Genomic DNA, 13,199 nt, shown 5'->3' with positions numbered 1-13,199 from the left:
ATTTATGGACGGCGGACTGCGTTCACAAATCCGTTTGGAGAATCCAGCTCGCTTATATGAGGTAACCGAGTGGGTATTGGGCTGGATCGGATTGGGGGATTGGGCCAGATAAGACACACGCGGCGATAAGGTGTGCAATGCAAGCCATTTGATTAGCAGACGCTGGAGGCGACGAGGAGAGGTTACCCCTTATCGGGGGTTTCCAAGACCAGTAGCTACCAATATTTATAGACTCCAGGGGCGGGCGTTGCTTGGTCATCGCTAGCGCTGCCCACTCAAGTGCCCACTCCAGTCGGTCCTAAAACGGAATGGAACGGAACCCAAGCGAAAACAAAAAGAAACACTAGCCTATAAAAGGCAGGCGATCTTTGCGATCGGCCACTCAGTAACACAAACCACCCTCAGGTGGCCGCGGCGCGCACTCCAGATCCCTAGATCACTATACCCACCGACGATCCACGCAAAGGATTTATGATGGAGCATTTCGGTGTCCTGGCAGTCGCGCTGCTGATCGCGACTGTCGGTGCCCAGGATACTTCGTCCAACTACCTGCTCACCGGTCACTCCACTCCGCTGGCCAGCAGCTTTGCCCACCAGTTCTTCACCTTGGCCTCACAAAGCGCCGAGCTCGCCAATAGGACGAACACCCAGGTGATTCAGACCTACGAGGATCGCACCTACGACGATGAGCTCTGCGATCGGGATATCAACCTTATCAGGGATTCAATCAACAACTTGGAGGAGTGGGCTCTGGAATGTAAGCATGTTTGGAAGTGGTGTAGTTAAGTTTTTTTACGTGTTTAGTTATAGAGTGATCCCTATGCCAACTTTAGAAGTGATCGTTCCAATTAAGATTATTCCGAACCTATATTTAATTAAGTTGCCATCAATTTTACAATCAATTACAATCAGTATAATTCAAGCCTCACTCCCAATCTTCGCTTCACATTTCCCTGGTTCATAATCATAATCATCATTTCCCTGGTGCATAAATCCAATTTAGCCTTGATTTCACTTTTATGTGGGCCATAAATTTAATTGCAAATCAATTTCTATCGATTCAATTTCGCTGCTGAATTGGCTGCGATAAGATCTGGCTAATACCTGCGAAAATTCCCACATGATAATAGCATGGGAACATTTGTTATAATTTATTAAAAAGATTAGGAGATTAGGAACGAGACTGATCCGGCCACTTGATCTTTTGGTTCTCACGTTTCATTTTCTATATTATTTTATAAAAATCCCGTGAACTTTGATTGTGTTATTATTGCCCATTAATGGCGTTATCTACCCTGGCATTTCGCAATTCCATTCATAAGTGGAGTGCAATTTACGACACTCATATATCAAACCGGAATATCAAAAGTGAACGAGGGCAGCGACAAACAATAAAGACCATATCATATCGAGCCCCCTTAATCTGTATGCTTATCTGTGCTGCAAATCCCCAGCATAAAGCCTGCAGGTGGGGACTCGAAAATCTCTAGCTCTTCAAAAGTTCTTATCTGCGAAGAGTGGTTTCTTTTAGAACGCACTTCGGCACTTCTTCAAGCTAATACAAGTACTTGAAAACTCGAAAGTGGCTACTCCAATTTGATGGACTGTTATTAGATTGTCAATACCAACAATAGAAAGTGGTCCCTCGATCAGGATATCCACTTAACAGCTCTGTGACTTTATGTTTCCTTTACATTTACACTTGCACTTTTCCTTTCAGTTCCCGACACATGGGGTCGTTTGCCCATGGGTCTCTTCTGGGGACACACCATCAGCATGGGTCAGTACGAGGAGTGCGTAGCAGCAAGCTCTACCCACACCACGGAGATCCGTGGACAGTACTGCTTGGCTAGTTTGAACATAACCACGTTTTATCAATCGGTTAAGAAGCGCGGCGAAGAGTTCTCCCGTATTAGCTACAAGCAAACAGATCCGGAGGTCTTTGAGCTTGGCATTTGTGTTCCCAAGACATGCAGTGCTGCAAAGACCGAAAAATTGCTCAAGTACGCCATCACCCACTTTTATGGACAGGATGTGATGGAATCAGACTACACAATGGTGACGGAAGCGCGCTGCAAGTACGATGCACCCATCGAGCTGCGCGGCATTGACATATTCGCGATGTGAGTATGATCCTTTTTTCCTTTGATCAATCAATCAATTTACTGGAATATTACTTACTCAATGTTTTTCACAGCATTTTCTTCTCGCTGATCATCTTCTTCATGGTTGCGAGCAGTGTGTACGATTATATTCAGACCCGCAAAGGAGGTAAGTTAAGGATACTTCAGCCCCCAAGAACATAATCTAATGATATCCCTCTTTTTTTTGCGTAGCCCCCAAAAAACCCCTGCTGATTGCGTTTTCTGTTCTAACAAATGCCCCCAAGATTTTCACCGTGAAGAAGGTGAACAATCCCAATGTGATTCACTGCCTAAATGGACTACGTTGCTTCAGCATGATGTGGGTGGTATTTGGCCACGGCTACATGACCTTCTACGATCTGCCACACATCAACAAGAACAAGTTCTACACCTGGGTGCAGACCCCCTATTCGATGTTGGTCCAGAACGGCTCTCTCTGCGTGGACACCTTCTTCTTCATGTCCGGTCTGCTGATGTGCTGGGGTGCCTTCCGCGAAATGGAGCGCACCAAGGGCAAGCTAAACATCCCGATGATGTATTTCCATCGCTACATTCGACTTACGCCGGTGGTGGCCGTCGTCGTTCTGTACATTATGTCGCTGTATAAGTACTCGGGCGCCGGACCCATGTGGTTCAAGCTGGGCACCCAGGATAAGAGGTGTGCCGACACCTGGTGGGCTACACTGATCTACGTCCAGAACTATGCCTTCCCCTACAGCATTGTAAGTGGTTGTTGGTCCTTCAAGCCGAGCTTCCAAACTAACGAATCCTAACATCTCGTCCTCTTATCCTTAGTGCATATCTCAATCGTGGTATTTGGCCGTAGACACCCAGCTGTACTTCCTTTCGCCTCTGTTCCTCATTCCGCTGTGGAAATGGGGCAAGAAGGCCTTGGTGCCCATCGTGATCGTATTGATCTTGTGCTTGGGTGGAACCTTCGCCACCTTTATGTTGAATGACTTTACGCTTTTCCGCGTGCAGGACGATCATGTGGATTTGCGACAGCGGTTGACTTACTATCCAACGCACACTCGAATTCCCACTTGGTTGATTGGCGTGATCTTTGGCTACTTCCTGTTTACCCGTAACCGTGGACGCCAAATTCCGATGTCCAAGCCACTGGTCCTGACCGGCTGGTTCGTGGCCTTCGGAACGATGTTGGCCTGCATGTGGGGACCCTACTGGCGCATCCTGCCGGATACTCCCGACTCGCCCCTGATCGAAGGCGCATTCTTTGAGCCCCTGAGCAGAACGTCGTGGGCTCTGGCCATCGGCTGGATTGTTTGGGCCTGCTACAATGGTCACGGCGGTCTGGTCAATGACTTCTTGTCCTGGGGCTTCTTCACGGGCTTCAGCCGACTGTGTTACTGTATGTACGTCATTCATCGCATTGTCCAGCTGGTCAACGCCGCTCGTCTGCAGACAGACACCCACTTCTCCAACTACGATGCGGTATGTAATGAAATTGATATTGCTACTTGATGGGCTAATCGAAATGCTTGAACTTCCATTTCAGATCCTCCGCTGGTGGCACGACTTTGGCATCACCCTCACCGCCTCGATCTTCGCCACGTTGGCCTTCGAGGCACCCATTTTGGGCATCGAGAAGGCCATATTCGGCAAGCCGGCGCCCAAGAAGCCGTCTCCCGGAGAGCTGGCCAAGGCTGCCCCGGTGGCAGCTACTTCTGCTTCCCCTGAACCGGAACCGGAAGCCAAGCCCGAGCCCGTCGAGGGGACCAAGACGGAAATAGCGCCCGTTCCCACCAACGAAGAGAATCCATCCAAGGCCTAGACTCTGCAGCCTCAGAACGATTTTTTTTTTCACAATGCGAACCAATTTTTTGTGTGTAGTTAGTTTAATTTATTAAAAATTTTAAACAATCAAACGATTCATGTATTTATTTCAAATTTTAAGCCCACTGTTAAAAGCCCTGTAGCGTAACATCTCTGTTAAGGAAAGCGCCAATGCGGCGGAACGGGGAACTTTGCCATGTGTAACCAAAGCGCCACCTAGATAGTAACTCGATGAATCGCTTAGCATCGATAGCGACCGAGAACTTCGAAAGGTATCGACCCCACAAAAGTCATCGGTGCCCGATGCATCGATGGTTATTCACATCACTAGCTCTACGGTAAAATGGAGGCAGAACAACAAGAATTCGTAAGTTCCGTTCTCAAAGTAAACCAAACAAACACATAAATATTGTTTATACGCGTTACTGTGCCGCCTTGCCGACTGGCACGACTCGCACATTTACAAGTGCGTTATGGTGATCGTCATGGGTTAAGCAAAACAGGACTTGCAACGGGAAAACCTTAATAACAGAAAGGCTTAACGAAACGTTTACCGAAATTTTGCGTGCGTGTTTCAACCTGTATTCGTATGGCAGTGTGCTTGTGTGTTTTTCTTTATGCGAGATTACCTGTGTGTGAGTGCTGTTGGGCAAACTTTTTGTGTGGCGGTATTTGTGCGTTTGTTCCGCAATTGCAATGTTTGTATGCATGCATGTTTGTGCACTGCAAGTGTGTGTTTGTGCGTGTTTATGTCGGTTAACACGTGCCGTCCCAGCCCCTCTGCTAATCGTTCCGTCTCCTTTCCTCTCGCGCATTCCGTTGCAGCTCTCTTATCACTGCAACAACAACAAGAGCGCCTGCTTGTGCGTGTTACGTGTGTGTGTATGTGTATGTGGGTTCGCTTCATTAGGGAAAGTGATTTCCGGAGTGCAGTTGTTTTTCTTGTTGTTGTTACTGTTGCTCTTGCAAAAGGGTCAAAACCCGGTTTAGTTGCAAGCGCAATAGGAAAAACGCTTTCCCTTCGTTAAAATAGCAGCTTTTTTTTTACTTTTTTTTAAGTCGGCCAATTTTGCATTGCACAAATCTTTGCTCCCAATACCACTGTAAAACACACACACTGGTGCACAATTGTACTGCCATTGTTTGTTTAATCACTTAAAGGGGTGTGGGAGAGATGGAGGAGTGACAAGAAGAAGAGCGGAGCGACTGAGAGATCGTGTAAATATATTAATTTAATTGGGATTTTTAATTCCTCTTTAAAATGCGCTTGGTAATTTTTCAAAATATTCCATACGATTTTACGAATTAAAAATCACCGAAAAATAAACATTATTCTGTCTTTAAGCAATTCTAAAAAAAGGTAATATTTTATAAAATATAGTAAATATATAAATATATTTATCTTACATTTGGATAACCATTTTTCTACGGACACAGTTGTAAAACGTATTCAACTACATTTATAGCTTAAAAAAAATTTCAAATTGGCTAAAAATTTCTTTGAAATTTATTCTCAATTCTTGCATTAATGGATTCAATAATTTCTACAACGAAATTCTTTTGTAGTCGCCAGTTTTTCCAAATTTTCCTTTGCATTTTCCCCACGCCAATCGGAAGTAGCGTTGTTTATGTGCTTTCTCGATAATTTATTTATTTTTTTCTCGAGATTTCCCCATCCATCGGCATCGTAAATTCGTATTTCTTTGGAAATCTTATTTTGGGGTTTTCAAAATTGCTTTAAGGCGAAATTTTCATTCATGCAAAACGTATCGTTGTTGTTGTTGTTGTTGTTGTTGCACGTGGTAGTCATGAAGTGGGAAAAAGAAGAGAGAAGGTCAATTTGTGGTTTATTTTCTGATTTGCCATCCATATCACGCGATCTTACTTTGGATTGAAAATCCTATGTACATATAGAAATTGTTCTGTAAATGTAAATATGCACAAATGTACACATATGGGTATACAAATTCTAATCACTTAACTATCGACGCAGTGTTATAATTATTTATAATTAATCAGTTCTTTGTGCAATTGCCGTGGATTCTATTGAATGTGAGGCAGACTAACAAGCGAACTTCATATCCCAATTAAACTAATTGATACATTTCAAATATTATTGAATTCATTGGAAGCGAAATGAAAAATTCCCAGGACTCGGAATTCGATTGATGGATGGATGGGATAATCCTGACAGCGACTTCTCCTGCTGGCATCCTTTGATTGCTTACACCGCTTTCTCCCACACATTTTTTTTTCACGCAATTGATTTCACTTGAATTGACATTACTAACTACAAATTGTTGCGTTCTCATTGTTGCACATGTACTTTTGCCAGCCAGTCAGTTTGTCTGTCTGTTCGATGCATAAATCAAATTGCTCATAAAAGGGGCAGACAGTCGGGCAACAACAATGACAACACTTCAGCCGCCTCTCTGGTTCCTGGGTTCCTCCATTGCACTATGGGGCATTTGGCCTGTTTTTTTTACAAAAATTAATAACTCCTAAACTATGGGAGATATTTGGATGAATTTTTTTGTATGTGTTACATATGCCCCCAGGAATATTTTGGAAAAGTGGGCGTGCCCCCAACTCCGCCCCAATTTTTTATTTTTATTTTTTTTTTAATATTATATTTTTAAAGTTAATTTTTTATTTCAATATTGTATACAAATTCATAATCGTCTTCGTCTTTACAACCAATAGAGTCTGAAGAATCGGTGTCAGGTTCAAATTCGCCAGCTAACATTTGAAATTCAAATTTTGAATGACTTCTGGTGGAAGAGATAGTGGCTTATGTTTTCGAACGCGCCTCTTTATATTTATTGATGATATTATGGGATATTATTTATATTTGCCTTGGCTGGGTTCAAAAAAAGAATTTTAAGTATGTCTGCAAGATCCAGGAGGCCGCGCTTCCGTGCAGCTAGCATTGCAGCTTGACCCAAAAGACGTTCGTTGTGGTTCTGCGCCCATACGAGTTCATCTACTTGCTGTCTTCTGCCACTCAAACTTTTAAAATAATATTACGTTTTCGGGAATCCAGCTAATTGCCTTTCCTTTTTATTTTTCTCTTTTACCTTCAGGACTAGGTGTTCTTCTAACCACTTTGAAAAAACTTTCGAAAATTCATATATTTTTCGATTGCATTTTCTCCAATTTCGCAAAAGATTGACTGAAAACATTCGTTATTATTACTATTCGTTAATCATTCATTAAAGTCTAGCTTGCTATCAGAAAAATGCCCACTAATAAAAGTGCAAAAAGAATTTTCCTTTTGACGAACACCCTTTTGCTTGCGCCACACTTCCAGCAGGGCAGCATTGGCAATCGAGATGTTGTTCCCTAAAAAATGAAATTTCTCAAAAAACCGCAAAAAACGCACATAGAGACTACCTGATATGAGTTAGGAATTGAACACACTACAACATGGATATAAGCACATACTGAACAAATTTGAACAAATTTTTATAGCTCTATTCAAAGTTGAAATTTTTTTCTAACAGCTACATGTTGACACCACTTGCTAAATGTACAAATTGTTAGAAATAGACGCACACAATAAACAATATATTAATATATATACATAATACAAACCTGAAAATTGATTATCTATTTCAAATTTTACTCTTTTACGATCTTCTTTTAAAATTTTAACACTTTGAAAGTTAAGCTAAATTTTGCGCGTTTTGCAGCCACCTGGTATATGCTCGCAACAGCCGACTTTAACAGCTGTTATTATAACAGTACACTGTTAAAATTACTTTTGCCGGCTAAAACATAATAGTCTAACGTATTTCCAATGTATTAATACTAAAATACTTCAATTTTGCATACTTGTGAAAAACACATTTTTGCAAAAAAAACAGGCCAAATGCCCCATAGTGCATTGGGTTCCATGTCCACAAATACATTTATTTGTGCATTAAATTCGACAGTGGCGCGCTGTTTTCTGCTTTTGAAAAGGGGAATTCGTAATATTGGTTTTAGCGAATATTATGGAATATTTCCACTTATGGAAATAAAAGTGTATTAAAAGTATCATGACTTCCAAGCGCACAACATTTAACAATTATCCGTTGATTCCTTAGGCGCTTTAGCTACCCCCCACCCCCTTCAAATGCAATCCCCAAAACGAATTTTGTACGAACCCTTTGTGGAATTTTTTTAAACTCAACCTCTGCGCTGCGAGCGCTTACAAAGTTATGAAATATTTGTGTCCCATTGCAGTTGACTGCTCGTCCTTTTCATTCCCGCCGCAACTTGGCTTCCTTTTCTTCCTTTCCTGCCAACATCATCATCATTCTGCCCTTTTCGGTTGCCCTGGATTTATTATGGCATCCTTGTGCCGGGATTTTGAACCCAGACCAGCCCAAAGTACAATAACCCAGGGCAGAGCAGCCACAGCCGAAGGATGAAGATGTGGATGAGGATGAGGATTGGGGATTGTAGATGTGGGAATGTGGATGTGGTGGTGGTGGTGGTGGTGGTGGTGGTGGCGTCAGCGGCAGCCTGTTGCTATGCCTGTTCTTGATTTGACTGGGCTTCCTCATTTGCGTTGATTAAGCCGCGAGGGCTGTGCCACAGATAGCGGCCACAATAACTTTCATTAAAAGCGAAAAAGCGGAGAATATAAATAAAATGGAAAATAAACACTAGAACGTTGTGCAACTGGGCCCATGTGTGTTCGCTCGTTGGAAATGGGTCAGGCCCAGTAGTAGTCCTCGCCCATGCCCATGCCCAATCCTAGTGCTCTTTCTCTTATCATAGCCCATAGCCCAAGAACCAAGCCCACAATCCAGCCAAAGTGGAACAGCCGCCCGGACCGAAATCAAAACTGGAACGCTGTTTGGTTGGATTGGATAAGGGGTGGTGTCTGCAGCCTTTTTCTTTCCCGCCCATTTTCTGGGAGCCCCGAGCGCCTAGCTAAAATAATATTCCAAAAATAAACAAGCTGGCGAAGTAAAAAAAAATAATAATAATTATGAAGCGAAGAGCTAAGACAGGCTAACAAATGCGCAAAAAACTAGAAAAGGTGTGGACTACACACAGAATACCTTTAGAACCTAATGTCTGCCTGGCTTTAACCCACTAAACTCTAACTAAATAGCACTAAATATATTCAAACAACTATCTCAGAAAACGAAATAAAGACGCCAAGCAACCTAATCTCCTTGGGCAAACTAAATACTTCGCAACTCGCCGCCAAACTTTTGCGCTTCTCAACTCAAATGCTGGGGAAATGGAAAGCGTGTTAGCATATGGAAAATTCTGTTGCGCAATTTCTGCGATTACTGCTATACACTTGCCTGCGGATATTTATGGTATATATACATACATATATAAACATATAGGCAAGAATCTGATTGTTCGCGTATATTTCATTGATACTCGACTCGTATGGGTGCAAGTGGATTGTTTTGAATAGTTTGCGCTACCAACTTGTATATTATTCTAAATGTTATGAATATGTGCTCATTTTTTATATCTAAATATAGTTTAGGCTGTTTACCAGACGCTGAGCTTAGTTTATGTCGTATTGCTGGATTCTCGTCTCGAATTTAATTGGATAATATCTTGCATTAGAACAAAAGTCTTATTTTAAGAACTATTAATTGTGGCTTAGCCGTAATCTGCAACCTATTTGCCTGTGTAGCCCATGTACATATATCCCAGCAATTGACCATTAATCTCCGAGCTTACTGCATTGTTAACCCTTCGATTGTTTGCCAACCAATTGCTCCTCATCTCCGGGGATGTGTTTGCCACCAAAGTGGGTCAATGGATGGATGCAGTCTGGCTATCTGAGTGCGGCCATTTTAATCGTGGCCAGATTCCAGGTCCGAGGTTTATTACGATTTTCCATTTACTTATGGATAATTGGAACTATTGCGATTGCTTGCCAGCGCTTCTCCGGCCGCCAATGGTGAGGAGTAGAACTTGGTGTGCAGCTAGGGCATTGTGTTTCGCTTTTTGTTGTTCGCCTCCGTGCCATGCCTCCATGCCAATCATGCAGGTTGTTGAACTCCCTCGACTCGCACACTCGCATGTGACCGACCGGGTGAGTGGCTCTCAGAGACCAGAGGCACAGCTCTTCGGCTCCGTCGCTAGTTTATTCTGATTCTGATTCTGGATCCGAATCCCAATCTGGCGCTGATGATGCTCCTCCTCGGAGCTTTAGATGCTGGCGTGGATTTGGCCTGTGCTGTTGCTTCCGCAAAGATTTCTTCGCTAGTACAGTGGTAATTGTATAATGTAGTCTAGCTAAACGCAAAATTTGTAAGGAAAGATATTTGAAGTAGTCTTAGAATAATAATAATATTGTTTATATATGTACATCGCATATAGAGAAAGCTATCATTTCTTTTGTCTTCTAAAAATTGAAGGCATGTTGAAACTTATATGAATTTTAAAGTAGAAACAAACATTTTAGATCTTTTAAGAACTAAATTAGGTGCTTATCTTTACTATTCACTATTGTTAGGACTATCAATCAGGCTAAGCTAGGTTTGATTTATAGAGAATTTACTGTAGTGTATCTGATTTTTTTGGCCTTTCCTATATCCCTCTTTATTTCTTAGGCTCTTCTCAGTTCTTCGGCTTTCTTTTGCACAATTACCAGCATAGTTTGTGGCCTCGCTTTGCTTTACTTTTGCCTGCTGTTGGCTCTTTACACAAATATATAGTTTCTAATGCGAGGGCTCCCATTGTCTGAGTCTCCATTTCCGCTGCTCTTCACCAAGCCCCTCTCCGCGCCCCTTCTCTCTTCACCCTTCTTCGTCCACCCGAGCGCATTGTGTCGTGCTCAAGTCTTCATTGCGATATATTCTCAATTGCATTTGGACCACGGCCTGACAATGACATGTGTCCCCATCTCGTCGTCCGTATCTTTAATTTTCCATCTCTCATCTCTTGACTCCGAACTTGTCTTGATCCTATCCTCGACACTTTCGAATGCCGCGGGCTTTTAGCCATTTCTAACAAAAATCAAAACTAAAGGTACACGGAGAAAAATATTCAGATTTTCTTGACTTGCGAAAGTTAATTCAAAAGGTTTATTTAACTTATAGCTACGTTTTTGAAGTGAACGATTGTTAAGTTTATTTATTAGATGCTGACGTATCGTAGCGATACTTATATTTTCATATTTCATTTTTACACGTGTAAAATCTAGAAGAAAACGCAGAATCCAAGTTGAAAGAACTCTTAGGGGGCATTGTTGCTCTTTTTTCGCTTTTGATTGGTTTGACCGATTTACATTGTGCAAAAGAAATGAGTTTTTGGGGGAGGTACATATGTACATATGTATTTACGTGTGGAGGTATAGAGCGACAAATGCGAGGACCGAGGGGGCTTTTCATTTGTTTGGCCTACATAGGGCTCCAAAACACGTTTGCTGTTGGTTTCTCCCACATTTGGCTCTCCTGTTCAGAAGTTTTTAGCCATTTCTGATAATTAAAAAGGCAACATTTCATTTGTTTTGTTTGCCCATTTGCTACTCTAAAGCTGTTATGCTCCTCCCTTGGCAGTTTGCCCATCGGCTGTGCCAAAAACGAAATGGACAGGAGGGGAATGGACTGGATACATGTCAGACTTTATTGTGGACTCGGTCTGGAGTGGAGGGGGTACTAATAGGGGGGAATCTCACAGGGCTACCAAATACACTTACAGTTTATTTATTCTACTGTGGAATTCCAGATTTACCCTTAAACATTTGATATTAGTTTATAGTTATTTAATACTATGTTACTCCTTTATGGAACTGTTCACTTAAATAATCTCCAAAACTGTATCTAGTAACTTTTTGTTTAGTTGAAAATAAGCAAAGTAATATTGTCAAAGTACCGCGAATCTTGCAAGCACTTTCTTTGGACATATGTACATCTTGAATTTAAATTACTAACTTCGTAATAAAGCAGTTTTAAGTTGGAAGCATGACATAAGAAGTCTTCAGCTGGAGAAATGGAGAATGAGAAATGCTTTCAATTGCTCAGCTTAGTCACGTTCCACGGCCAACTGGAGAAATATGTCGCATCATCGAAGGCAGTTACCAGGTTTTTTTTTTTGTTCGTTGTTTTTCGGGGGGTTCCGAATCTCGCTCCATTGCGCAATCGTATAGATACTGATAATGAGGGAGGGTGGTGGTGGGGGGTGCGGGGTTATGATAATGCCCCTAATCCCATTTGTGATCACTTTCTATGAGGAATGAGGTCAACAGCAGTGGCTAATTTGTGGATCAAACTCGTTTTGAGGGCGCCAAACACAGTCGCAATACGCTAAATAGACGAAGCTAGCTAAAATTAAAAATATTATTGGGTAGAGCACTGAATTTAGTAAATTAAGCAACTTAACCAACTAGTCAGAGCTATACTTACTGCTGAGCCGTTGCCCTTACTGATGTCCCACTGTAGCAATCAGATCGATCCATTGGTATTAACATATGTGTGTTTAAGCTGCGGTGATTTCTTTTCGATGCGGATTTGTGTATAAAAACGCATTGAAAAGAAAGTTTTCTGCTCTACAGCTGCCACAACAATAGTAGTTATAATAGTTATAATATTATTATAACAACAACACCAACAGCGAAGCGTGATGCTTGAGGCCTTTGTCTTGTCTCAATGTCACGCCCCTCGGTTGAAGAAAGGGGGGAGGGGACCCCGTTTGGAGGTACAGAGACAGAGTTAAGCGAGCGTTTTGTTTAAATAATCGAGAGACAGGCGCGCGCAAACACAAGAAAGCGTAATAATAATGAAAAATAATAACAATAATCATGCGCAAATGGTAGAAAACAAAACGCACTCGCATATGCACATACTATGTATACATATGTACATATGTATGTATGTGATTCGTACGCGAAGCAAGTGAAATTTTAACCAGCGACACTCGAAACTGGCGAAATTTCTTAACACTTTCATAAGAAGTCATGAGCAGCGGCCAAGAAAATAAATTAAATTAAGCACAAAAGCCGCTCAGCGAGCCGTGCCTTTTGGCATTAAGATTTAAGCTTGATTTAGTTATTTTCCTCACATTTGATGTCCCCCATTTCCATTGTCGGTTGCCAGCTGAGCTCGCTGCGCACTTATGTTAGAATGCAGTGGGACCTCGCTGTGGAAGAAGGAATGATTACATTGATTTTTTTCATTCAAAAGTTATTATTAAACTACTCGCAGAATTCATAAGCTGATTTAGAACCATCATTTCAAGTCAGACTTTTAATAAAGAATGTTATTATTACGAGAGGTTGGGTTTTGGGCTTTTTTA

General features: G+C 41.9%; 2 protein-coding genes across 2 annotated transcripts in view; both read left to right on the top strand.

Moving 5' to 3' along the window:
* The first annotated feature begins 348 nt into the window (after positions 1-348).
* On the top strand, positions 349-4,030 carry LOC6740045 (nose resistant to fluoxetine protein 6). Its single transcript, XM_039297325.2, has 6 exons — positions 349-757; positions 1,721-2,123; positions 2,198-2,271; positions 2,337-2,866; positions 2,940-3,596; positions 3,661-4,030. The coding sequence occupies exons 1-6, from the start codon at positions 472-474 to the stop codon at positions 3,934-3,936; spliced, it is 2,226 nt and encodes a 741-aa protein (XP_039153259.1). The 5' UTR covers positions 349-471; the 3' UTR covers positions 3,937-4,030.
* A 172-nt stretch (positions 4,031-4,202) lies between these two features.
* Positions 4,203-13,199, top strand: part of LOC6725561 (tyrosine-protein phosphatase non-receptor type 9) — a 33,827-nt gene continuing 24,830 nt past the window's right edge. Inside the window, exon 1 of the mRNA XM_039297323.2 lies at positions 4,203-4,305. Coding sequence (XP_039153257.1) covers positions 4,282-4,305 — 24 coding nt within the window. The 5' untranslated portion in view covers positions 4,203-4,281. The remainder of the gene's footprint in view (positions 4,306-13,199) is intronic.

This window comes from Drosophila simulans, chromosome X (genome assembly GCF_016746395.2).
Source record: "Drosophila simulans strain w501 chromosome X, Prin_Dsim_3.1, whole genome shotgun sequence".
In the NCBI taxonomy this organism is placed as follows: domain Eukaryota; kingdom Metazoa; phylum Arthropoda; class Insecta; order Diptera; family Drosophilidae; genus Drosophila; species Drosophila simulans.
The sequence above is the reverse complement of the archived record's forward strand: the minus strand, read 5'-3'. Positions and strand labels throughout refer to the sequence as shown.

What these genes read in the sequence shown, in the direction of transcription:
- LOC6740045 (XM_039297325.2), top strand. Translation starts at nt 472, where the DNA reads ATGATGGAGCATTTCGGTGTCCTGGCAGTCGCGCTGCTGATCGCGACT. An exon ending in GGAGGAGTGGGCTCTGGAAT is followed by an intron (nt 758 to 1,720) that starts GTAAGCATGTTT and finishes TTTTCCTTTCAG; the next exon opens with TTCCCGACACATGGGGTCGT. An exon ending in TATTCAGACCCGCAAAGGAG is followed by an intron (nt 2,272 to 2,336) that starts GTAAGTTAAGGA and finishes TTTTTTGCGTAG; the next exon opens with CCCCCAAAAAACCCCTGCTG.